This window comes from Pipra filicauda, unplaced genomic scaffold (genome assembly GCF_003945595.2).
Source record: "Pipra filicauda isolate LSUMZ 115617 unplaced genomic scaffold, ASM394559v2 scaffold1193_size31041_pilon, whole genome shotgun sequence".
NCBI classification, from domain to species: Eukaryota; Metazoa; Chordata; class Aves; order Passeriformes; family Pipridae; genus Pipra; species Pipra filicauda.
In genome coordinates, this window is record NW_024103644.1 from 7,907 (window position 1) to 31,039 (window position 23,133).

At 63.9% G+C, this 23,133-nt stretch overlaps 5 protein-coding genes across 6 annotated transcripts; 3 read left to right on the forward strand and 2 right to left on the reverse strand.

Annotated features, from left to right (window-relative positions):
• Positions 1–234: 234 nt before the first annotated feature.
• LOC120322453 (probable tRNA N6-adenosine threonylcarbamoyltransferase) lies at positions 235–2,239 on the reverse strand. Its single transcript, XM_039386007.1, has 5 exons — positions 2,098–2,239; positions 1,881–2,000; positions 1,129–1,304; positions 527–622; positions 235–318 (listed from the first exon to the last, which is right to left on the reverse strand). The coding sequence occupies exons 1-5, from the start codon at positions 2,210–2,212 to the stop codon at positions 265–267; spliced, it is 561 nt and encodes a 186-aa protein (XP_039241941.1). The 5' UTR covers positions 2,213–2,239; the 3' UTR covers positions 235–264.
• Positions 2,240–2,378: 139 nt separating this feature from the next.
• LOC113987846 (DNA-(apurinic or apyrimidinic site) endonuclease) lies at positions 2,379–5,398 on the forward strand. The gene is given in 6 exon segments (XM_039385975.1): positions 2,379–2,576; positions 2,865–2,952; positions 3,410–3,561; positions 4,004–4,195; positions 4,338–4,353; positions 4,830–5,398. Coding segments are annotated over 5 exon segments (927 nt in total). The 5' UTR covers positions 2,379–2,576; positions 2,865–2,903; the 3' UTR covers positions 5,348–5,398.
• Positions 5,399–6,329: 931 nt separating this feature from the next.
• On the reverse strand, positions 6,330–9,480 carry LOC113987848 (type 1 phosphatidylinositol 4,5-bisphosphate 4-phosphatase). The gene is made up of 7 exons (XM_027720979.2): positions 9,396–9,480; positions 9,092–9,294; positions 8,463–8,569; positions 7,792–7,897; positions 7,321–7,373; positions 7,118–7,208; positions 6,330–6,876 (listed from the first exon to the last, which is right to left on the reverse strand). The coding sequence occupies exons 1-7, from the start codon at positions 9,463–9,465 to the stop codon at positions 6,733–6,735; spliced, it is 774 nt and encodes a 257-aa protein (XP_027576780.2). The 5' UTR covers positions 9,466–9,480; the 3' UTR covers positions 6,330–6,732.
• Positions 9,481–10,125: 645 nt separating this feature from the next.
• Positions 10,126–16,392, forward strand: LOC113987844 (purine nucleoside phosphorylase-like). Of its 2 annotated transcripts, XM_027720976.2 has the most exons (6): positions 10,126–10,149; positions 10,873–11,036; positions 11,619–11,722; positions 12,279–12,454; positions 12,848–13,029; positions 13,310–16,392. In XM_027720976.2, exons 1-6 carry the CDS (start codon positions 10,139–10,141, stop codon positions 13,564–13,566), a joined length of 894 nt encoding a protein of 297 aa, XP_027576777.2. In that variant the 5' UTR covers positions 10,126–10,138; the 3' UTR covers positions 13,567–16,392. The 2 variants fall into 2 exon arrangements, with proteins under 2 accessions (XP_027576777.2, XP_039241916.1); XM_039385982.1 differs by lacking the exon at positions 10,126–10,149 and having other exon boundaries at positions 10,804–11,036; positions 11,624–11,722.
• Positions 16,393–16,742: 350 nt separating this feature from the next.
• On the forward strand, positions 16,743–21,703 carry LOC113987849 (protein NDRG2-like). Its single transcript, XM_039386013.1, has 14 exons — positions 16,743–16,761; positions 17,726–17,825; positions 17,942–18,062; positions 18,437–18,499; positions 18,592–18,652; positions 19,315–19,401; positions 19,493–19,549; positions 20,001–20,095; positions 20,292–20,336; positions 20,431–20,482; positions 20,561–20,608; positions 20,695–20,730; positions 20,833–20,884; positions 21,400–21,703. Exons 3-14 carry the CDS (start codon positions 17,980–17,982, stop codon positions 21,555–21,557), a joined length of 837 nt encoding a protein of 278 aa, XP_039241947.1. The 5' UTR covers positions 16,743–16,761; positions 17,726–17,825; positions 17,942–17,979; the 3' UTR covers positions 21,558–21,703.
• The last annotated feature ends 1,430 nt before the right edge of the window (positions 21,704–23,133 follow it).

A 23,133-nucleotide genomic window follows, 5' to 3' on the forward strand; every position in this document is an offset into this window, starting at 1 on the left:
AGAGGGGTTTGGGGGGTCTCTGAGGGGGTTTGGGGGGTCTCTGAGGAGGTTTGGGGGGGTCCCAGAGGGGGTTGGGGGGTCCCAGAGGGGGTTGGGGGGTCTCTGAGGGGGTTTGAGGGGTCCCAGAGGGGTTGGGGGGGGTCTCAGAGGGATTTGGGGGGTCTCTGAGGGGGTTTGGGGGGATCCCAGAGGGGGTTGGGGGGTCCCAGACGGGTTTAGGGGGTCCCACAGTGGGTTTTGGGGCCGATCTGGGCAGTTTCGGGGTCACCTCTTGGCCAACTGCTCCACGTTGTACCCGGGGCTGGGGTCGTTGGGGATCTGCAGAGAGACCCCCCAAATCTCAATTAACACCTGTTAATTACCCCCAATTAACCCCCAGACCCAAATTAACCCCCAAACCCCAATTAACCCCCCTTAACTACCCCCAATGAACCCCCCAGGCCCCAACTGACCCCCGTTAATCACCCCAAAACCCCCCTGTCAGCCCCCAACCCCTAATCAGCGCTAATTAGCGCTAATTAGTGACCTGCAGCAGCCGGGCCAGGCGGTCGATGCAGTTCCCCACGGCCACGTCCAGGGTCTCCCCCAGGATCCGGTACCGGCGCCGCGAGTACGAGATCACCTGGGGGCAATTAATTACCCAAAATCCTCGTTAGTGACCCCAAACCCTCCTTAGTTACCCCCAAAGTCTCATTCATTACACCCAAATCTCATTCATTACCCCCAAAACTCATTTATTGCCCCAAAAACCTCATTGATTACCTCCCAAAACCTCACTAATTGCCCCCAAAACCTCACTAATTGCCCCCAAAACCTCACTAATTACCCAAAAATCTCATTAATTGCCCCCAATCAATTGATATCAATCTCATATCATCTGATATCACCCAATATCACTGAAAATCACCCCAAAACCACCTGGGATCATCCTGATATCACCCCAAATCACCCCAAAACCACCTGGTGGCAACCTGATATCCCCCGGTGTCACCTGATGTCACCTGGAATCACCCCAAAACGACCCCAAAATCACCTGATATCACCCCGATATCCCCCAGTGTCACCCGATATCACCCCAAAACCGCCCGGGATAACCCCAAACCCCCCCACACCCCCCCGAGCCCCCACCTGTGTGTTGCCCCCGCTGACGTAGAGCACGGCGGGGTCGGGGGCGGCCCCGAGCAGCCGCCCCATCTCGATGTGCCCCACGCAGTGGTTGACGGCGAGCAGGGGCAGCGCCCACAGCTGGGCCAGCGTGCGGGCCACCGTGGCCACCACGGCCAGCGGGGCACCCATGCCCGGGCCTGCCCGAAAACGGGGTCAGTGACCCCAAAAACGGGGTCAGTGACACCAAAACCACAATAACTGACCCCAAAATGATCCATGGGAACCCCCCAGACACCCCTGGGACCCCCCCAACCACCACCCAGCCACAGCTGGGCCAGCGTGTGGGCTACCGTGGTCACCACGGCCAGGGGGTGTTTCTGGGTTGGTTTTGGGGTGTTTTAGGGGTGTTTTGGGTCCCTCTCACCCACCTTTAGTGAAGGCCACCCCGTCCATCTCCCCGGGGGTGTTTTCAGGGCTGGTTTTGGGGTGTTTTAGGGGTGTTTTGGGTCCCTCTCACCCACCCTTGGTGAAGGCCACCCCGTCCCTCTCCCGGGGCTGTTTTTGGGGTGTTTTAGGGGGGTTTTTGGGTCCCTCTCACCCACCTTTAGTGAAGGCCACCCCGTCCCTCTCCCGGGGCTGGTTTTGGGGTGTTTTAGGGGTTTTTGGGTCCCTCTCACCCACCTTTGGTGAAGGCCACCCGTCCATCTCCCCGGGGGTGTTTTCAGGGTTGGTTTTGGGGTGTTTTAGGGGTGTTTTGGGTCCCTCTCACCCACCTTTGGTGAAGGCCACCCCGTCGAGCTCGGCCGGCCCCACTCCCGCGTCCCGGAGCGCGGCCCCGACCAGGCCGAGGAGCCGCTCGCGGTGGTGCCGCCCGGTGGGCCCGGGGGCGAACCCTGAGGGGGGGGACAGGGGGGCACAACGTGACGTCACACGGGGGGGTCCCGCTCGCGTCACGCAAGGGGGGGGTTTTGAAGGGGATCGTGACGTCACCGTGTCCCGGCGGGGTGACGTAGGTGGCGCGGCGGTTGCTGAGGACGGCGCCGTCCCGCACGACCCCCGCGCCCACCTTGTTGGCGGAGCCCTCCAGGCCCAGCACGGTCGGCATGACGTCACACGGCCCCCGGGAAAAAGAAAATGACGTCGCGGAGCTCCCGGGTCTTCTTCCCACCGCTCCGCGCTCCCGCGCCGTGACGCCACTTCCGCCCTCCCCTCACGGCGGCTCCGCCTCCCTCCTCGTGTCACGTGACACCGCCCCGTTTCCGCTTCCGGCCACGCCCCCTCCCCACGCGCTGCCCACCGGTTCCATTGAGTAGTTCCCGCGCGCGGGAAGCGCTCGCGCCGCTCGCGGCGGCCGCCGATTGGCTGAGAGGAGAGGAGGGGGGGGCGCTGAGGTACGGCGGGCGCTGATTTGTTGCGAGAGCGGGAGGCGGGACTAACCGGGAGAGCGGCGGGCGCTGATTGGTTGAACGGTAAGGGGGGGGGAAATGAGGTACGGCGGGCGCTGATTGGCTGAGGGAGGGGGTTGATTGACAGGCGGCGTGGGTTGGGCGGGCGGGTTTAACCGGGAGAGCGGCGGGCGCTGATTGGCCCCGGTTCGGGCCTCGCGGCCGCTGATTGGCTCCGGTTCGGGCCCCCTCGGGCCCTGATTGGCTCCGGTTCGGGCCCACGTGTCGGCGGCGGGCGCTGATTGGTTGCTGGGGGCGGCGGGGGGGCGGGCCTGAGGCCCTGTGCGCGCTGTGATTGGCTCTCTGGCGCAGGGGGCGCGGCCTAAGCCGGAAAGGGGCGTGGTCTCGGTGATGCCGAAGCGCGGGAAAAAGGAGGAGGCGGCGAAGGACGGAGAGGGGGGTGAGTGACCAGCACGGACCAGTATAAACCAGTATAACCCCCTATAACCCAGTATGGCCCAGTATAACCCAGTGCAACGCAGTACAACGCAGTATGGCCCAGTATAACCCCCTATAACCCGGTATAATCCAGTGCAACCCAGTACAACCCAGTATGGCCCAGTATAACCCAGTGCAATGCAGTATAACCCAATATGTCCCAGTATAACCCCATATAACTCAGTATGTCTCAGTATAACCAGATATAACCCAGTACAACCCAATATAACCCAGTACAACCCACTATAACCCAGTACAACCCAGTACAACCCAGCACAACCCAACACAACCCACTATAACCCAGTACAACCCAATATAACCCAGTACAACCCACTATAACCCAGTACAACCCAACACAACCCCGCAGGAGCCGCCCAGCCTGTCCCAGTGCCCCCACTGACCCCCCCGTTCCCCCCCAGTGCCCCCCAAGGTGCCCAAGGCCTCCCCCGCCCCCCAGTACGAGGACCCCCCGCTCCGGGAGGAGACCCCCGGGGGGCGGCGCTGGACCCTCAAGGTGACCTCGTGGAACGTCGACGGGCTGAGAGCCTGGGTCAAGAAAGGGGGGGCCCAGGTGGGACTGGGGGCACTGGGAGGGACTGGGGGGTCAAGAAAGGGGGACCCAGGTGGGACTGGGGGCACTGGGAGGGACTGGGAGGGACTGAGGGGTCAAGAAAGGGGGCGCCCAGGTGGGACTGGGGGCACTGGGGGGCACTGGGAGGGAGGGGGGGGTGAAGAAGAGGAGGTCCAGGTGGGACTGAGGGCACTGGGATGGACTGGGAGGGGCTTGGGAAGGCATAGGGTGGGCCTGAGAGGGGAGGGACTGGGTGGGACTGGGGGGAGACGGGGAGGGACTGGAAGGTGTCTGGGGAGTCACCTGTGGGTCTATGGGGGGGGTCCCAGACCCGTTTTTCGGGATCCTGGACCCATTTTTTGGGGTCCTGGCCCCGTGTTTTGGGGTCCTGGCCCCGTGTTTTGGGGTCTCCACCCTCACCCCAGGGTCTCTCCCCCCGCAGTGGGTGCAGGAGGAGGCCCCGGACGTTCTGTGCCTGCAGGAGACGAAATGTGCGGGTCCCTCCGTGCCCCCCGAGGTCCGGGGGCTGCCGGGGCTGCCCCACCAGTTCTGGGCCAGCGCCGAGGGGAAACCGGGATACAGCGGGGTGGGGCTGCTGGCCAAGACTGAGCCCCTTCACGGTCACCTATGATCGGTGCGACCCCAATATTAAATAAATAATACCCCTGAAACTACCCTTGAATGAAAATATTCTGGAAATGGGCGAGATGAAGGCCCCACCTACCCCCTTGGGTTCCAGCGGGGTGGGTGGCTGGCCAAGAACTGCGCCCCTCAAGGTCACCTATGGCATAGGTGAGGCCCCAGAATAACCCCAATATGTGCTAAAATAACACCAGGTATCCAAAAATGGGGATAAACTGCTCCAAAACGGGGATAAACTGACCCAAAATGTGGATAAATCCCCTCCCAGTCTGTCCCAGTCCCTCCCACTCTGCCCCAGTCTCTCCCAGTCCCTCCCAGTCTATCCCAGTCCCCCCCAGCCCCCCCTAACCCCCGTTTTACCCCCCCCAGGAGCCCCCGAGCACGACTCGGAGGGCCGGGTGATCAGTTCCCAATCCCCTCCCAGTCCCTCCCACTCTGCCCCAGTCCCTCCCAGTCTGTCCCAATCCCCCCCCAGTGCCCCCAGCCCCCCTAACCCCCGTGTTACCCCCCAGGAGCCCCCGAGCACGACTCAGAGGGCCGGGTGATCAGTTCCCAATCCCCTCCCAGTCCCTCCCAGTCTATCCCAGTACCCCCCAGCCCCCCCTAACCCCCGTGTTACCCCCCAGGAGCCCCCGAGCACGACTCGGAGGGCCGGGTGATCACGGCCGAGTTCCCGTCTCTCTTCGTGGTCAGCGCCTACGTGCCCAACGCGGGGCGGGGCCTGGTGCGCCTGGAGCCGCGGCTGCGCTGGGACTCGGCCTTCCTGGAGTTCCTGCGGGGCCTGGACGCCCAGAAACCCGTCCTGCTCTGCGGGGACCTCAACGTGGCGCACCAGGAGATCGACCTGTGCCACCCCGGCTCCAACCGCGCCAGCGCCGGCTTCACGCCGCAGGAGCGCGAGGGCTTCTCGCGCCTGCTGGGCGCCGGCTTCGTCGACTCCTTCCGCCGCCTGTACCCCGAGGCGCGCGGCGCCTACACCTTCTGGACCTACCTGGGCGGCGCCCGCGCCCGCAACGTGGGCTGGCGCCTCGACTACTTCGTGCTGTCCCGGCGCCTGGCGGACGACGCCCTGTGCGACAGCAAGATCCGCAGCGCCGTGCCCGGGAGTGACCACTGCCCCATCACCGCCTACCTGGCCATGTAGGGCCGTGCCCGGGAGTGACCACTGCCCCATCACCGCCTACATGGCCATGTAGGGCCGTGGCCATGTAGGGTAGGGCCGTGCCCGGGAGTGACCACTGCCCCATCACCGCCTACCTGGCCATGTAGGGAGTGACCACTGCCCCATCACCGCCTACCTGGCCATGTAGGGAGTGACCACTGCCCCATCACCGCCTACCTGGCCATGTAGGGAGTGACCACTGCCCCATCACTGCCTACCTGGCCATGTAGGGCCGTGCCCGGGAGTGACCACTGCCCCATCACCACCTACCTGGCCATGTAGGGCCGGTGCCGGGGGTGGGCTGGGAGTGGGGCAGGGTGGGCTCCAAGGGGGAGAAAGGCGGCTTAGACGGCACCGGATCGGCTCCAAACGGCCAGAAAGTGGCTTAAATGGCACCAGATTGGCTCCAAATGGCACCAGATTGGCTTGAACTGCACCAAATTGGCTCCAAACAGCCCTAAATTGATTCAAAATGGCCCCAAATTGGCTTAAATGGCACCAGATTGGCTCAAAATGGGCCCAAATTGCATCCAAATGGCATCAAATTGGCTTAAAAGGCCCCAAATTTGGTTAAACAGTCCCAAATTGGTTTAAATCAGATTGGCTCCAAAGGGCCCCAAATCCCCTCAGAATGGCGTAAAAACTGGCTTAAAACAGCCTGGAAAACGTGCTCAAAACGGGCCAAAATCTGCATGAAATGGCCCAAATCGGCTCAAAGCAGCCCAAAATCAGCCCAAATTGGCCTTCAGTTCCCCCCAGTGGCCCCAAATCTGCCCAATCTCAGCCTGGAGCCACCCAGAGTTGGGCTTTGATGACGTCACCGGCTCCTTTAGCCTCCGATTTGCCCCAAAACGGCCCCAAACTGGGGCCAAATCCCCCCCCTCAGGCCCCTCCCCCATCCCGCAGGCCCCTCCCCCACCCCACAGACCCCTCCCCTGCCCCGATATATTTTAATAAAGCTCAATTTTGGGGGCAAATCCAGCGATATCGGGTTTATTTACACGTGAGGCCCCGCCCCCCCCCAGGGGAGGTTAATTAATGGGGCTGTTAATTAAATAATAATAATAATAATATACAGGGGGGCGTGGGGAGGGGTGGGGCTTATGTACAAGGGGGCGTGGCTTTGGGCATGCAGGGAGGGGCCATGCTGGGGGAAACAAGGGGGCGTGGCACAATTTTGGGAAGGTTGAAAGGGGGCAGGGCCAAAGAAGGGTCACCTGCCCCAGGTGTCGGGGTGGGCGTGTCCCCAAAGGGGGGGCGTGTCCGACAAAAAGTGGGCGTGTCCCACCAGCTCCAGGCGCGTCCGAGGCGTGCGTTGGGGGCGTGGCCTCCCCCGGTGGGCGTGTCCGCGGGTGGGGCGGGCGTGGTCAGGCGCGAGGGGGGAGGGGCTGGCTGACCCTCACGCAGCCCCAATAGGCCGCGCGGAGCAGACACGCCCCCGCCCCCGCCCCCAGCGCCGCCCAGGCCGCCGGGACCCACCGCGCCCGACGCCAGAGCCACCACGTACCGGCCTGATGGCAACAAAACCCGGCCTAAATCCCAGTTAAACCCGGCCTAAGTCCCAGTTAAACCCGAGCTAAATCCCAGTTAAACCCGACCAAAATCCCAGTTAAACCCGGCCTAAACCCTGCCCACCACGCCCAGCGCCAGAGGCACCATTGGACCCCTCCCTTTAGGCCACGCCCTCTCCCATCCCCTCCCCTTCAGACCACACGCCCCCCAGGCCCCTCCCCTTTAGGCCCCGCCCCTCACCGCGAGCCCCGCGGCGGCCCCGCCCATCAGCAGCGCCCCCAGGAGGCAGCACAGGCAGCGTCGCCGTGGGAACCGCCGCCCAATCGCAGACCTGCGTCCAACAAAGGGGGCGTGGTCATGTCCCCGGGGGGGGCTTGCCCACAACAGGAGGGGGGGCGGGGTCACACAGAGACCACGCCCCCAAGAGGGGTGGGGTCACTTACACCTTGCGGCAATGGGGGCATCGGGCCAGGGAGCGGTCAGGGAGCTCCGCCCACTGTGGAGAGGGGTGGTGCTTAGAAGGGTGTGGTCGCAGGGGAGGGGCTTAGAGGGGTGTGGCTGCAGGGGAGGGGTTTAGAGGGGTGTGACTGCAGGGGAGGGGCTTAGAGGGGTGTGGTCAGACATTTAGATGGGTGGGGTGGGGCTTAGATGGGTGTGGTTATTGGGGTGGGGGTTGGAGGGGTGCAGTCATTGGGGGCGGGGCTTAGAGGGGTGTGGTTGAGACAGGGTGGGGTTTAGAGGGGTGTGACCAGGAGGGGGTGGGGTTTAGAGGGGTGTGGTCATTAGGGGGGTTCAAAGGGGCATAATCGGGGGTGGGGTTTATAGGGGTGTGGTCAGAGGAGGTGGGGTTTAGAGGGGTGTGGCCGGGTGTGGCCGGGGTTTGAGTGGGTGTGACCGGGGGGATCGGGGCTCACCAGGAAGGGCCCCCCGCAGTGGGCACAGGCCACGCGAACCCCCCCCGGGGGCGGGTCGGGGCTGGGGGCCCCCGAGTGCACCGGGCCAAGGTTGATGATGCGTTTACTGGGGAGAGGGAACTGGGTTAGACTGGGGGAGACTGGGAGGGGATTGGTGATCCCAGTGAGGAGCGATGGCCCCGCCCAGTGCTCCCAGTATGGCCCGGGGACCCTTCTCAGTGCTCCCGGTATGGCCCAAGGACCCTCAAAATGTTCCCAGTACAGCCCAATGACCCCTCCTAGTGGTCCCAGTATGGCCCAGAGACCCTTCCTAGTGCTCCCAGTATGGCCCAGTGACCCCTTCAAGTGATCCCAGTATGGCCCAGCAACCCTGCCCAGTGCTCCCAGTATGGCACGGTGACACCTCCCAGTGCTCTCAGTATGGCCCAATGACCACTCCTAGTGATCCCAGTATGGCCCAGTGACCCTTCCCAGTGCTCCCAGTATGACCACTCCTAGTGATCCCAGTATGGCCCAGTGACCTCTCCCAGTGCTCCCAGTATGGCCCAGGGACACCCAAAATGATCCCAGTATGGCCCAGTGGCCCCCCAAAGTGACCCCCAGTGCTCCCAGTGTGGCCCAGTGCCCCCTCCCAGTGCCTCCCACGCCCCTCCCAGTGCTCCCAGTCTGACCAGTAAGGCCGTGGGCAGGCGATGCGCTGGGCCGAGGCCCTGCACACCAACAGGCAGTTGCAGGGGCACCGCACGTATTTCTTCCCGCCGGGGGCCGTGCGGATTGGCTGAGGGGGGTGGGCGCGAAATTTTGGGAGGGGGCGTGGCCTCAGGGCAGGGCCCTGCCCCCTAAAACCCCACCACCCATTTTAGCCCCGCCCCTTAGCTCCAGCCCACTTTAGCCCCACCCATTCCCAGAGAGAAGGTTCCATTGTAAGCCCCGTCCCCTTAGGCCACACCCATCGCACCCAAGTCCCGCCCCCTCCAAAACCCCACCCCACCAGACCAGCCATTGAGCCACCCCCCCTAGGCCCCGCCCCTTTAGGCCCCGCCCCTCTAGACCCCCTTTGTCCCACCCCCTTAAGGCCACACCCTTTTAGACCCTGGTGGTCCCACCCCCTTTGTTCTCTCGCCCTTCAAGCCCCGCCCCCACAACCCCATTTACTGCCCCCTTTAGGCCCCGCCCCTCGAAGTCCCTCCCACACCCAACCACACCCTCTTCCCGCCACTTTGGCCCCTCCCCTTCCCTCCCGCTCTGACCACGCCCCCCTTCCGACCCCGCCCGCCCCCTCCAGGCCCCGCTCCCTCACCGTGGCCTCCCCGCACCCCCCGCACTTCACCACGTGCTGGTGCGTTTTGCCCTCGACGCTGATGGGCCGCTGGCACACCCGGCACGTGACGGCGGGCGGACCCGCCCCGCCGGCCCCTCCCGCTGCCCCCCCGGCCCCCGGAGCCGCCCCCTCCTCGGGGCTGCCCAGCGGCGAGTACGGGGGCGGGGCCTCCCCGCCAGCACCTGGAAGGAGAGGGGGGAAAGAAGGGGATGGGTCGCTCAGCCGCGCCCCCCCACAACGACCACACCCCCACCCCCCACCCCACCCCTTCCCCGAACCTCACCGGCGGCGGCCCCGCCCGGGCCCGGCCCCGCCTCGGGCGGCAGCAGCGGCGACCGCTCCCCGTCCGCCATGACAGCGCCGAGGCCGCGCCCCCCGCCTCGCCGGCGATTGGCCCGCCCCGCCAGCGTGACCGCGGGCACCGCCCCTTCCCGTCTCCTATTGGCTCCCTCGCGGAGTCACGTGACGTCCCTTTCTGCGTTGCCAGGCAACGCCCCGCACTAGCCTTTCCGGGTTCCGCCTTCGCGCGCTCCCATTGGCCCCGAGCTCCTCACGTGTTGGCCCTGGCCGTTGCCAGGCAACTCCCCGCATCGCTTTCCGGGTTCCTTCACGTCCTCCCATTGGCCCCGCGGGCCTCACGTGACGCCCTTCTTTAGCGTTACCAGGCAACTGCCCGCACACCCCCTGCCCCTCTTCCGGGTTCCTCCTCCCGCTCCCATTTGCCCGTGGGCTGTCACGTGATTTCTCCCAAACACCCCCTCTTTCCGCGTTCATCCCGCCCTCACCTCCATCCGCGCTCCGATTGGCCGGCGCACCCGTCCTCCTTCCGCTCTGGTTGGTCACTGCTCCCGCCACTCAATCCCCATCCCTCCGAGCCTCGCCCGCGGCGGTTTCCATGGTGACGCTGCGGGGACAGGGGCCGCTGATTGGCCGACCGTTGGCGGCGCAAGGGGGCGCGTCCGCGCGCGGTGACGTCACGGGTATATAATCGGCGGGCGGGGGGGGCGGTGGCGCATTCACTGCTCGATGGAGGGGAGGTACGGGGGTCCCGGGGGGGCGTTAATGGGGGGTTTGAGGAGCCAAATGTGCAGGTTCGGGGGGTGAATGTGGCGTTTTAGTGGGGCCTCGCATCCCTCTGGCCGCCAATGAGTGCGGGGGGCGTGGCTTATGTTCTAATCCCCCCCCCGCCCAGACCCCAGGGGATGGGGGGGAACAACGACAGGTTGTGAGGGGGCGTTTTGGGGGAGGGGGCTCGGGGGGACGTTGGGAGGTTTCGGGAGGGTCCGGGGGGTGTTTTTGGGGCGGGGGAGGGTCGGCCCCGAGTCCCAAAGTCCGTCTGGCCCCGGGCCCGGGCCTGGAGCGGCTCCTGGGCGAGGGTCAAGGTCGGGGGGTGGGGGGACATGTGGGGCCTGGGGGGTAATTGGGGTCGGTTTAGGGGGGCTGGGGCCCGCTGGGGGGGCTGGAGTCGCTGGGGGGTCACTGGGGGTCATTTTGTGGGTCTGGGGGGTCCTTCTGGGGGTCACTGGAGGGTCATCAGGGGTCACCAAAAGGGTCCTGGGGTGATGCCAGGGGGCCCTGGGGGGCGGTGGGGTTGTTTTGGGGGTGATTTGGGGGCGATTTTGGGGATGGTTTTGGGGGTGATGTTGGGATGATTTGGGGATGATTTTGGGGGTGGTTTGGGGATGATGTTGGGGGTGATTCTGGGACTGATGTTGGGGTGATTTGGGGGATGATTTCGGGGCGGTTTTTGGCCCCCCCAGCTACGAGGCCTGTGCAGAGGCGGCGGCCTGGCTGCGGGCCCGGCTCCAGGAGCCCCCCAGGGTCGCCCTGGTCTGTGGGTCGGGGCTGGGGGCTCTGGCCCAGGAGCTCACGGACCCCCAGAGCTTTGACTACGCCGACATCCCCCACTTCCCGCGCAGCACCGGTACGGGGGGGCTGGGGGGGGATTTGGGGGTGATTGGAGGGGTCCTTGGGGGACTGACGGGCATTTGGGGAGGGAATTTGGGGGTCTGGGGGGCAGTTGTGGGGCTGGGGAGGGTGTTTGGGGGCTGGGGGGCACTTGGGGTCGCTTTGGGGGTCACTTTGGGGGTGGATGGGGTGGTTTGGGGTCACTTGGGGGTGGATGGGGTGGTTTGGGGTCACTTTGGGGGTGGATGGGGCGGTTTGGGGTCACTTGGGGGTGGATGGGGTGGTTTGGGGTCACTTTGGGGGTGGATGGGGCGGTTTGGGGTCACTTGGGGGTGGATGGGGCGGTTTGGGGTCACTTGGGGGTGGATGGGGCTGTTTGGGGTCACTTGGGGGTGGATGGGGTGGTTTGGGGTCACTTGGGGGTGGATGAGGTGTTTTGGGGACACTTTGGGGGTGACTTTGGGGGTGGTTTGGAGTCACTTGGGGGTGGATGGGGCGGTTCGGGGTGACTTTGGGGGTGGTTTGGGGTCACTGTGGGGGTCACTTGGGGCACTGGAGGGTCCCTCGGGCCCAGGGGTGACCCCCCCGTCCCCCCCAGTGCAGGGCCACGCCGGGCGGTTGGTGGTCGGGCGCCTGGGGGCGGGGCCTTGCGCCGTCCTGCAGGGCCGCTTCCACCTGTACGAGGGGTACAGCCCCGCCCAGGTGAGGCACACCCCTCCCCAGGCCACGCCCCCTTCCCCGGGACACGCCCACCACCACCGCCCTGAGCCCCCACCCCTTTCTTGACAAGCCCCGCCTATTTATTATGTTCTGTTCTTAAGCCCCTCCCCTCTCTCTTTAGGCCACTCCCCTTTACTCCAGAGTTCCTCCCACTCTTTAGTCCCTCGTCTCCCTCCCCAAGCTCCTCCCCCTTTTCTGGCCATGCCCCCTGCCTCAGCCACACCTCCATTCCCTTAGCCCCGCCCCCTCATTTGCATGAACTCACCCTCCCACCCTTAGCACCCCCTGCCGGTGGTGACGCTCCTTTGCACGTTGGCCCCACCCCATCCCTATTGGCCCCACCCTTCATTTGCATGGCAGTGTCCATCATTTGCATAGCCACGCCCCTTTTTTTACACTGAGCGCCCCCTATAGGTGGTGACATTCTCTGCCCCCGTTCCTTGGCCCCACCCCTGATTTGCGTGGCTCTGCCACATTTGCATGACCATGTGCCTCATTTGCATAACCACACCCCTCATTTGCATGTCCCCGCCCCCAGGTGGTGATGCCGGTGCGCACCCTGGCCCTGCTGGGCGTCCACACGCTGGTGCTGACCAACGCCGCGGGCGCCCTGAGCCCCGGCCTGGCCCCCGGGCACCTCCTGGTCATCCGCGACCACATCGACCTGCCCGGGCTGGCCGGGCGCAGCCCCTTGGTGGGGCCCAACGACGAGAGGTGGGCGGGGCCGGCGGGGCGGGAGGGGCCATGGCTCCTTCCCAGGGTGACCTTGGCCACCCCCAAATGGACACTGGCCATTCCCAAGGTGTCCTTGGCCACCCCCAGGTTGACATTGGCATTCCCAACTGCATGTCGACCATTCCCAATTTGATCTTGGCCATTCCCAAGGTGATCTTGACCATTCCCAAGGTGTCCTTGGCCATTCCCAGGTTGGCCACGGCCATTCCCAAGTTGGCGTTGGTCATTCCCACGTTGATACTGGCCATCCCAACTGGATGTTGGCTGTTTCCAAGTTGTCCATCCCCATTCCCAAGTTGACCACGCCCATTCCCAAGCTCACCACGCCCATTCTCAAGCTGACCACGCCCATTCCTGGGCTGTTCCCGGCAGGTTCGGGCCGCGCTTCCCGGCCATGACGGATGGATATGACCCCGCCCTGCGGCGCCTGGCGCTGGCCCTGGCCCCGCCCGAGCTCCACGCCCGCCCGGGGGTCTATGTGGGCGTGGGGGGGCCCAGCTACGAGACCTGGGCCGAGTGTCGGCTCCTGCGGCGCCTCGGCGCCGACGCCGTCGGTGAGTCGCGGGGGGGGGCCAGAACCGACCCAAAATGGGCCCAAAACGAGCCCAAAACGGGCTGGACATGCCAAGGATGTGCTGGGGGGAGGAGGGGGACGCATCTGGGACACACCTGGGACCATTCCCAAGTTGTCCACCCCATTCCCAAGTTGACTTTGGCCATTCCCAAGCAGACCTTGGCCATTCCCAAGCTGACCACGCCCATCCCCAAACTGACCACACCCATTCCCAAGCTGACCCCGCCCATTCCCTGGCTGACCCTGGCCCCGTTCCGCAGGGATGAGCACGGTGTCGGAGGCGGCGGCGGCGCGACACTGCGGCCTGCGCGTGCTGGGCCTGTCCCTCATCACCAACGCGGCCCCGGGCGACGCGGACGAGGAGGAGGAGGAGGGCGGCGGCGGGGCGGGGCCGGCGGCCGAGGCCGCGCCCCCCGGGCACGAGGAGGTGCTGGCAGCAGCCCAGGAAGGGGCGCGGCACCTCCGCCGGCTCCTGCTGGCCCTGGCACCGCGCCTGGCCGAGGGGGCACGCGCGTAGGGCGGCGTGGGGGTCACCGGGGCCTGGGTCCGTCCCCTGTCCCTCCCATGTCACTCACACGCTGTTACTGCTGATTCCAGCCTTAAATCTCCCCCATTGGTCTCGTGTCCATTCCATGTCCATCCCGTGTCCATCCTGTGTCCGTCCCGTGTCACTCACACGCTGTTACTGCTGATTCCAGCCTTAAATCTCCCCCATTGGTCTCGTGTCCATTCCATGTCCATCCCATGTCCATCCCATGTCCATCCCATGTCCGTCCCGTGTCACTCACACGCTGTTACTGCTGATTCCAGCCTTAAATCTCCCCCATTGGTCTCGTGTCCATTCCGTGTCCATCCCGTGTCCGTCCCATGTCACTCCCTTGTCACTCACACGCTGTTACTGCTGATTCCAGCCTTAAATCTCCCCCATTGGTCTCGTGTCCATTCCGTGTCCATCCCGTGTCCGTCCCCTGTCCCTCCCGTGTCACTCACACACTGTTACTGCTGATTCCGGCCTTAAATCTCCCCCATTGGTCTCGTGTCCATTCCATGTCCATCCCGTGTCCGTCCTGTGTCCCTCCCGTGTCACTCACACGCTGTTACTGCTGATTCCAGCCTTAAACCCCCCCATTGGTCTCGTGGCCATCCCGTGTCCATCCCATGTCCATCCCATGTCCATCCCGTGTCCATCCCGTGTCCGTCCCGTGTCACTCACACGCTGTTACTGCTGATTCCGGCCTTAAACACGCCTCGTCGGTCCCGTGTCCATCCCGTGTCAGTCACGTGTTGAATTCCTGCTGATTCCAGCCTTAAACATCCTTCGTCGGTCCCGTGTCCATCCCGTGTCCGTCCCGTGTCCGTCCCATGTCAGTCACACATTGTTACTGCTGATTCCAGCCTTAAACATCCCCTGTTGATCCCGTGTCCATCCCGTGTCAGTCACATGTTGAATTCCTGCTGATTCCAGCCTTAAACATCCTTCGTCGGTCCCGTGTCCGTCCCGTGTCCATCCCGTGTCCGTCCCGTGTCCATCCCGTGTCAGTCACACATTGTTACTGCTGATTCCAGCCCTAAACATCCTTTGTCGGTCCCGTGTCCATCCCGAGTTGAATTCCTGCTGATTCCGGCCTTAAAGCCCCGGTCCCGTTGCTCCCGTGTCCGTCCCGTGTCCGTCCCATGTCAGGGTCTCGTGTCATCACGTGTTGGTTCCGTGTCGATCCTGGTGGTGCCTTATCCCGTGTCAGTCCCGTGTCATTCCCGTGTCGTTCCCGTGTCACCCCTCCCTGGATTCGCTGCTGGTTCTGCCTTAATCCCTTTTAAATCCCGTGACAATCCCGTGTCTGTCTCGTGTCATTCCCGTGTCGGCCCTCTCCCCGTGTTCCCTGCCAATGGTGCCTTAATCCCACGGGAATCCCGTGTCAATCCCATGTAAGTGCCATGTCAATCCTGTGTAAGTCCCATGTCAATCCCGTGTGAATCCCATGTCAATCCCGTGTAAATCCCATGTCAATCCCATGTAGTCCAGCCCGAGTTTATCCCGTGTAAATCCCATGTCAATCCCGTGTAAATCCCATGTCAATCCCATGTAAATCCCATGTCAATCCCATGTAAGTCCCATGTCAATCCCATGTAAATCCCATGTCAATCCCATGTAAGTCCCATGTCAATCCCGTGTAAATCCCATGTCAATCCCGTGTAGTCCAGCCCGAGTTTATCCCGTGTAAATCCTGTGTCATTCCCGTGTTCTTCCTGTGTCAATCCTTCCCCCCTCCCCCCCTCCAGGGCATTAATTACCCCCCGTTAACGAGCCACAAACTCTCAGGACAAGGGGCCAGTGACCTCCCCCCTCCTGGGCTAATTCGCCCTCATCTCTTAATTATTCGGGGCTAATTAGCCCCACTCTGTTAATTATCCCGGGCTAACTAATCTCCTTGGGTTAATTAGTCTCGTGGGTTAATTATTCGGGGTTGATCGCCCCGTGGATTGATTGGTCAGGGCTAATTGGCCCAACTGCTTGATTATTTGAGGTTAATTAGCCCACCCCAATAATTCGCTCCAGGTTAATTGTTATTGATGATTCCAGATTAATTAGCCCAGTTAATGTATTATTCAAGATTAATTAATCCCATTAATGTATTATTTGAGGCTAATTAGTGCCATTAATGTATTATTTGAGCTTAATCGATTGCTTTGATTAATTATTCGAGGCAAATGCGCCACATTAATTATTTCTGCAAGGCTGAATGAGCCCTCAATTAATTATTCTGGGCTAATTAGCCCCGATTATTGAAGATCCAAGGCTTTAATGACTAATGGTTCTGGGCTGATTAATTATTCATTAATTGTTCCAGGTTGATGAGCTCCTCCAGTTAATTATTTGGCTTAATTACCTGCACTGCTTAATTTATTCAGGGCGTTGATTAATTAACTGAGGCCAATTACACCTGCAAAGATTAATTAGCAAAGGTTAAGGGGCCCCCTGTTTAATTACTCAAGGCTGATCAATCTCACTGATTATTGAAGCTTAATTAGCCCCAGGAATCGATAATTAATTAATTATTTGAGCCTAATTAACTATTCAGTGCTGATTAATGCTGCTAATTATTTGAGCCTCATTAACCACTTGATTCGTTAATTAATTTTTTCAGCCCAATCAGCGCTCCTAATTAATCATTCCAGCTCATTTACATTCCGAATCAGCCCCTCCCCCCTCCCCTGGGGCTTTAATTAATTATTTAATTAACGGGGGCGGGGGGGGGGGAGGGGCAGGGGTGGGGCCGCGTCGGGTCGTTCCGGAGCCTTAATTAAAGTTGATTGAAGTTAATTAAAAGTGGAGCAAAGTTAATTAAAGTTGATTAAAGTTCGTTAAAACCCCCGAGCGGCGTCGCCGGGGTGGGGGAGGGGCGGGGGGCGGGGGTGGGGGGAGGGGCGGGGTGGGGGGGTGGGTATTTTTAGCCACGCCCGCCCCTCCCCCCGCCGTGGGAACGGGGTGTGGCCGGGGGGAGGGGCCGGGGCTGGGGGTGGGGGAGGGGCGAAAGGGGTGGGGAGGGGCCGTTTCCCTAACCGACCCCGGGGTCTCCCCCGGGGGGGGGGGGGGGGGTTGGGGGGGGGGGGTGAGGGGTCGTGACCTTTGACCCCCCCTCCCCTCCCCCAAATCCAAGTCAGGGTCATGGAGCCGCAGGAGGCCGCCCCTCCCCCACCGCCGGAGGTCAAGGTGAGATTGGGGGGGGGGAGGGGCGGACACACCCAGCGCCGCCCCTCCCCCACCCCGCCCCTCCCCCCACCCCCCTCCTCCCGGCGCGTTTTGGGGCAAAAAAAAGGGAGTTTGGGAGTCGGGGGGAAGGGGGGTGAGGAAAGGGGGGAGGGGCGGGTTGGGGGCATTTTTGGGGGGGAAAGGGGCGGGTTTGGGGGAAACCGTGAAGGTGGGGGCGGGGCCTGGGGCGGGGGAAAGGGAATTTGGGGTAAAAAGGGGGGGAAATGGGGAATTTTTGGGGAAAAGGGGGGGATTTGGAGGGAAAAAAGGGAAATTTGGGGGGAAAAGGAGGGAATTTGGGGGGGCAGGGAGGGATTGGGTATGGGGGGACCCATTGAGGCCTTTGTGGGAGCCACCCCAGGGCTTTTGGGGGGAGAAAGACACTGGGGGTTTCAGGGGGGGGGGGGGAACAAATTTGGGTAATGGGGCGGATGCCATGGGGATTCGAGGTGGAAAACACGGGGCCCTGCGTGGCTCCCCACATGGGCCACCGATTTTGGGGGTGAATAGAACCCATTTGGGGAGTGAAATGATATTTTGAGAGTGAAAACGGGGAGGTTTGGGGTGAAAGGAGCCCGTTTTGGGGTGAAAAGAGCCAATTTTTGGAGTCAGAGGAGTGTTTTGGGGGAGTTTCAGGGTGAAAAGGACCTGTTTTTGGAGTTAAGCAGGTGTTTTGGGGGAGTTTCAGGGTAAAAGGAACCCATTTCGGGGTGAAAAGAGCCTGGTTTTGGAGTCAAATGGGTGTTTTGGGGGAGTTGTGGGGTGAAAAGGGCCCGTTCTGGGAGCGGCACAGGCGCTCCGGGGCCGTTTCCGTGCCCCTCTGCGGCCGATTTTGGGGCTCAGAACCCCAATTTTCGGCCCTGCCGGCGGGTCCTGGGGGGCGTGGCCGCCCCTGACCCCCCCCCGGGGCGGGTCCCCCCCCCAGTTTTTGGAGACGCCGTTCGGGGGGGTCCACGCCTGGATCTCGGGGTCCCCCCGGCCCGGGCGCCCCGCCCTGCTCACCTTCCCGGACGTGGGGCACACCCGTGAGTCTCCCCTCCCCTCCCCGAAAAACAGCATCGCTGGGGGGAGGGAGGGACCCTCCCGCCCCTCCCCCACCCTGAGGTGACCCCCCCCCCTCACCCAGCCCCTCCCCCCCCAGACGAGACGTGTTTTGCCCCCCTGTTCGAGCACGAGGAGATGGCCGAGATCGCCCGGAGCTTCCACCTCGTGCACATCGACCCCCCCGGCATGGAGGAGGGGGCACCGCCCTACCCACCTGGGTAACACCCACTGCCCCGCCCACCCCCCTCAGCCTCGCCCTACCCACCTGGGTAACGCCCATGGCCACGCCCACCCCCCACAGCCCCACCCTACCCACCTGGGTAACGCCCATGGCCACGCCCACCCCCCACCCACCTCCCCGCCCTGCCCACCGGGTTAACTCCCATGGCCACGCCCACCAACCCCCCCCCCCCACACACACACCCACTGACCCGCCCTCCCCCCCCTTCTTGGTCCCTGGTTGAGACCTTTGACCCCCCCATGACCTCTTGACCCCCCCTTTGACCCCTCCCGACCTCTCCTGGACCCCTCCACCTTGGCACTCCCTTGACCCCCACTTTGACCCCAGTTTGACCCCAGTTTGCCCCCCCAGGTACCAGTACCCCTCCCTGGAGCAGTTGGCCGAGATGCTCCCGGGGGTCCTGCAGGCCCTGGGGTGAGTCTGGGGGGGCTTGGGAGGGCTCTGGGGGGTGGGGGAGGGGCTGGCCCCACCCCCCATGACCTCTGACCTCTCCCATATCCCCCCAGCATCAAAAGCATCGTCGGGGTGGGGGTGGGGGCCGGAGCCTTCGTGCTGGCCAAGTTTGGGGTGAGTCTGGGGGGGACTGGGGGGCTGGGGGGGGTTGGGGGTCACTTGGGGGATCCAAAGGGGTTGGGGGTCCCAGGCAGGGTCTGGGGAGGGTTGGGGGTCACTGGGAGGGTCACTGGGGGGGTCCAAAGGGGTTGGGGGTCACTGGGATGGTCCGGGAGGTGTTGGGGGTCCCTGGAGGGGTTTGGGGGGCAGTGGGGTGGTCTGGGAGGGATGGAGGGTTCCTGGGAAGGTCTGGGAGGGGTTGGGGGTCCCTGGGGGGCATTGAAGGAGTTGGGGGTTCCCGAGGGGGGGTCCAGGAAGGGCTGGGGGGTACTGGAGGGGTCCGGGAGGGGTTGGGGGTTTCTGGGGGGGTCCGGGAGGGGTTGGGGGTTTCTGGGGGGGTCCAGAAGGGGTTGGGGGTCCTTGGGAAGGTCCAGAAGGGGTTGGAAGTCCTTGGGAGGGTCCAGGAGGGGTTGGGGGTCCCTGGGAGGGTCCAGGAAGGGTTGGGGGTTCCTGGAGGGGTCCGGGAGGGGTTGGGGGTCCCTGGGAGGGTCCAGGAGGGGTTGGGGGTTCCTGGGAGGGTCCGGGAGGGGTTGGGGGTTCCTGGAGGGGTCTGGGAGGGGTTGGAGGGCCCCGGGGACCCGGGTGACTCCCTCCCCACCCCGTGACCCCCCCAAAAGCTGCTGCGCCCCGAGGCCGTGGAGGGGCTGGTGCTGGTGAACATCGACGCCCGCGCCAAGGGCTGGATGGACTGGGCCGCCAGCAAGGTGGGCTGGGGGGGCTCTGGGGGGGTCCCTATGGATCCCTCAGGGGGGCCTCTGGGGGTCCCACAGCGTTGCTTCCCCCCCCTCCCCGCAGCTCTCGGGGCTGACGACGTCGACGACCGAACTGATCCTGAGTCACCTTTTCACCCAGGTGGGGGCTGGGGGGGCTGGGGGGGGGAGGCTTGGGGGGGTCTGGGGGCGTCTGGGGAGGTCGGGGGGGCTTGGGCGGCCTGGGCGGTCCGGGAGGGTCTGGGGGGGCCAGTTATGAGGGTCCCAGGGGTCACTCCGGGGTTTGAGGGGGGGCCTGAAGGGGAATTGGGGGGTCCCGGGGGGGTCCCGGAGGGTCTTGGGTGGTCTGGGAGAGGGGAGGGAGGAGGGAGTCAGAGATCTGGGGGGGGTCAGAGGTGAGGGGTCAGCCCCGATGGGGATGGGGGTCTCTCTGTCTCCCGGGGGAGTCAGAGGTGACCCGGGGGGGTCAGAGGTGAGAGGTCAGCCCCGATGGGGGTGGGGGTCTCTCTGTCTCCCGGGGGGGGTCAGAGGTGACCCGGGGGGGTCAGAGGTGAGGGGTCAGCCCCGATGGGGGTGGGGGTCTCTCCCCACAGGACGAGCTGTCAGCCGCCCCCCCCCACGTCCGGCGGCTCCGGGAGCGTTTGGGGAAGACGCCGAACCCGGCCCTGCTCTGGTCCATGTTCGCCAGGTGGGGGGCGGGGCCTGAGAGGGTGTGGCCGGGTGGGCGTGGCTACAGCTGGGTGTGGCTGGAGGGCGTGGCCACAAAAGGGCGGAGTCCGAGGCAAAGGGAGGGTTACTTTGGTGGGGTGGAGCCTAAAGGGGGGTGTGGCCTGGGGGCACGGCCAAGGTGGGCGGGATCAAACAAGCCCCTCCCCCCCTTTCAGCCGCGGGGACCTCGGGCTGGAGCGCAGCGGGGCCGGGAGCCTGCGGTGAGTGACCCCTTGACCCCGACCCCTGGGACCACCCCATGACCCCAGCTCGCCCTGGGACGACCCCCTCTGACCCCATGACCTCTGCCCCCAGCTGCCCTGTCCTGCTCGTGGTCGGTGACAACTCCCCCCACGAGGACGCTGTGGTGAGTGGGGGGGTGGGGTCATGTTACCCCTGGAGTGAGGTCACGTGACCCCCATGACACCCCCCCATCCCCCCAAAGGTGGAGTGCAACGCCAAGCTGGACCCCACCCAGACCTCCTTCCTGAAGGTGACCTTTGACCCCCACACCCCCCGCTCCTGGGGGACATCCCCATGACCCCCCCCACCCCCCCTGACCCCCCCCCTGTGTTGCAGATGGCCGACGGCGGGGGGCAGCCCCAAATCTCACAGGTGAGAGGGGTCAAAGGTCACCCAGGGGGTGGGGGAGGGGTGGGTCATGACCCCCTCCCCCCCCACTGAGGGGGGTCACGGGCTGACCCCTCCCCCCCCCAGCCGGGGCGTCTCACCGAGGCCTTCAAGTACTTCCTGCAGGGGATGGGCTACAGTGAGTCCTGAATATGCATGAGGGGCTCGTTAATGTGCACGAGGGACTCGTTAATACGCATGAACGGCTCATTAATATGTGCCAGGGTCATTGATCTGTGCTGGGGTCATTAATATGCACGAGGGGCTCTTGGATGGGTGGCAACAGTCTCATTAATATGCACTGTACGCTCACTGATATGCACAATAGGCTCATTAATATGCACAGTATGCTCATTAATATGGTGCAGGGGGGGGCGCCAGAGGGGGCGTGGCTTAGGGGCTTCGGAAGCATGGCCTGAGTGGGGCGTGGTTTAAGGGGCGTGGTTTAAGGGCAGTGGGTTAGGGTTTAAGGGAAAGGGGGCGTGGTTTAAAGTGGGGCGTGGTTGAAGTGGAGTGGGTGTGGTTTAAGGGCAACAGGGCATAGTTGAAAGGGGGCGTGGTTTATGGGAACAGGGTGTGGCTTAGGGGAAAGGGGTGGGTGTGGGGGGTTTTTGGGGACGGGAGGGGCGTGTCCTGACGCTGCCCCTCCCCCAGTGGCGGCCTCGACCATGACCCGCCTGTCCCGCTCCAGGACCGGCTCCTGCTGCGCCCCGGGCGGGGAGGGCGGGGCCGAGCGGGGCCGGGCCCGGACCCTCAGCAGGGGCAGCACCGGGGCAGGGGCCGCCCTCCCCCCGACCCCCCCCCACCCCTGAAGGACCCCAAATATCCCCCGAGACCCCCTTCCCTCCCCCGTTCCTGTTTGAGACCTTCCCAGGAGCCTCCGATACCCTCCCTCAGCGATCCCTCCCAGGGGGGACCCCCCGAGACCCCTGGGACCCTCCGATACCCTCCCTCAGAGATCCCTCCCAGGGGGGACCCCCCGAGACCCCTGGGACCCTCCGATACCCTCCCTCAGCGATCCCTCCCAGGGGGGACCCCCCGAGACCCCTGGGACCCTCCGATACCCTCCCTCAGAGATCCCTCCCAGGGGGGACCCTCCGATACCCTCCCTCAGAGATCCCTCCCAGGGGGGACCCCCTGAGACCCCTGGGACCCTCCGATACCCTCCCTCAGAGATCCCTCCCAAGGGGGACCCCCCGAGACCCCTGGGACCCTCCTGAGACCTCCCCCCCGTGTGCCCCCAGTGCCCCCTGGGACCCCCTGTGACCCCTCCAATGAGCCCTGGGATGCCCCTGAAACACTCCCCCCCCCGTGCTCTGGAACCCCCTGAGACCCCCCAGTGCCCCCTGAGACCCCCCCCTCCCCAGTTATCACTGGGAACTCCCTGAGACCCCCCCCTCACCACCACAAGTGACCTTTGACCCCATTGTCCACTTGTCAATAAAGGGTCAAATCAGCAACGGAACCGACTCCACTGTGACCAGTATGGGAACTGGGAGGGGACTGGGGGTACTGGGAGGGACACTGGGAGGGGACAGGGAGGTGTTTTTTGAATTCCTTTTGCTTTTATTTTTAATGGGAGCACAGGGGATGAGACTGGGATGGGATTGAGGGCACTGGGGAGGGACTGGGATGGGATTGAGGGCACTTGGGAAGGACTGGGGGCATGGGGGAGGGACTGGGATGGGATTGAGGGCACTGGGGAGGGACTGGGATGGGATTGAGGGCACTTGGGAAGGACTGGGGGCATGGGGGAGGGACTGGGATGGGATTGAGGGCACGGGGGAGGGACTGGGATGGGACTGGGGGCACTGGGGAAGGCCTGGGATAGGACTGGAAGCACTGGGTTGCAGTGGGTCTCTCCCTGGAAAGGGACTGGGATGGGATTGAGGGCACTTGGGAGGCACTGGGGGCACTGGGGAAGGCCTGGGATGGGACGGGGGAGGGACTGGGGGCACTGGGTTGCAGTGGGTCTCTCCCTGGGGAGGGAATGGGATGGGACTGAGGGCATGTGGGAGGCACGGGGAGGGGAACGGGGGAAGGACTGGCATGCACAGGGACAAGACTGGGTCAGGGTTCTTCTTTAAGGAAGAAAAGACCCTCAGCCCCTCCACCCACCTGTGCCCCACTGACCACACGACACCAAAAACTCCACTCCAGGTGTCCCCCCCAGGCTCTGGGGGGAAGGGACCTCGCTGCTGATCCGGGGCTTTCCAGGGTCACTCCGAGCCGTGTCTTCGTCCCCCCAATGCTTTTCAGGGTCCCCCAAAGCTGGAATTGGCCATCCGACTCCACAAAATTCCACATGGATGAAGATTCCACCCAGGAAAAAGGCGGCAGAACAGAGAGCTCTTGCTGCCCAAGGAGTGCCCAGGGTGGCCCCCAACC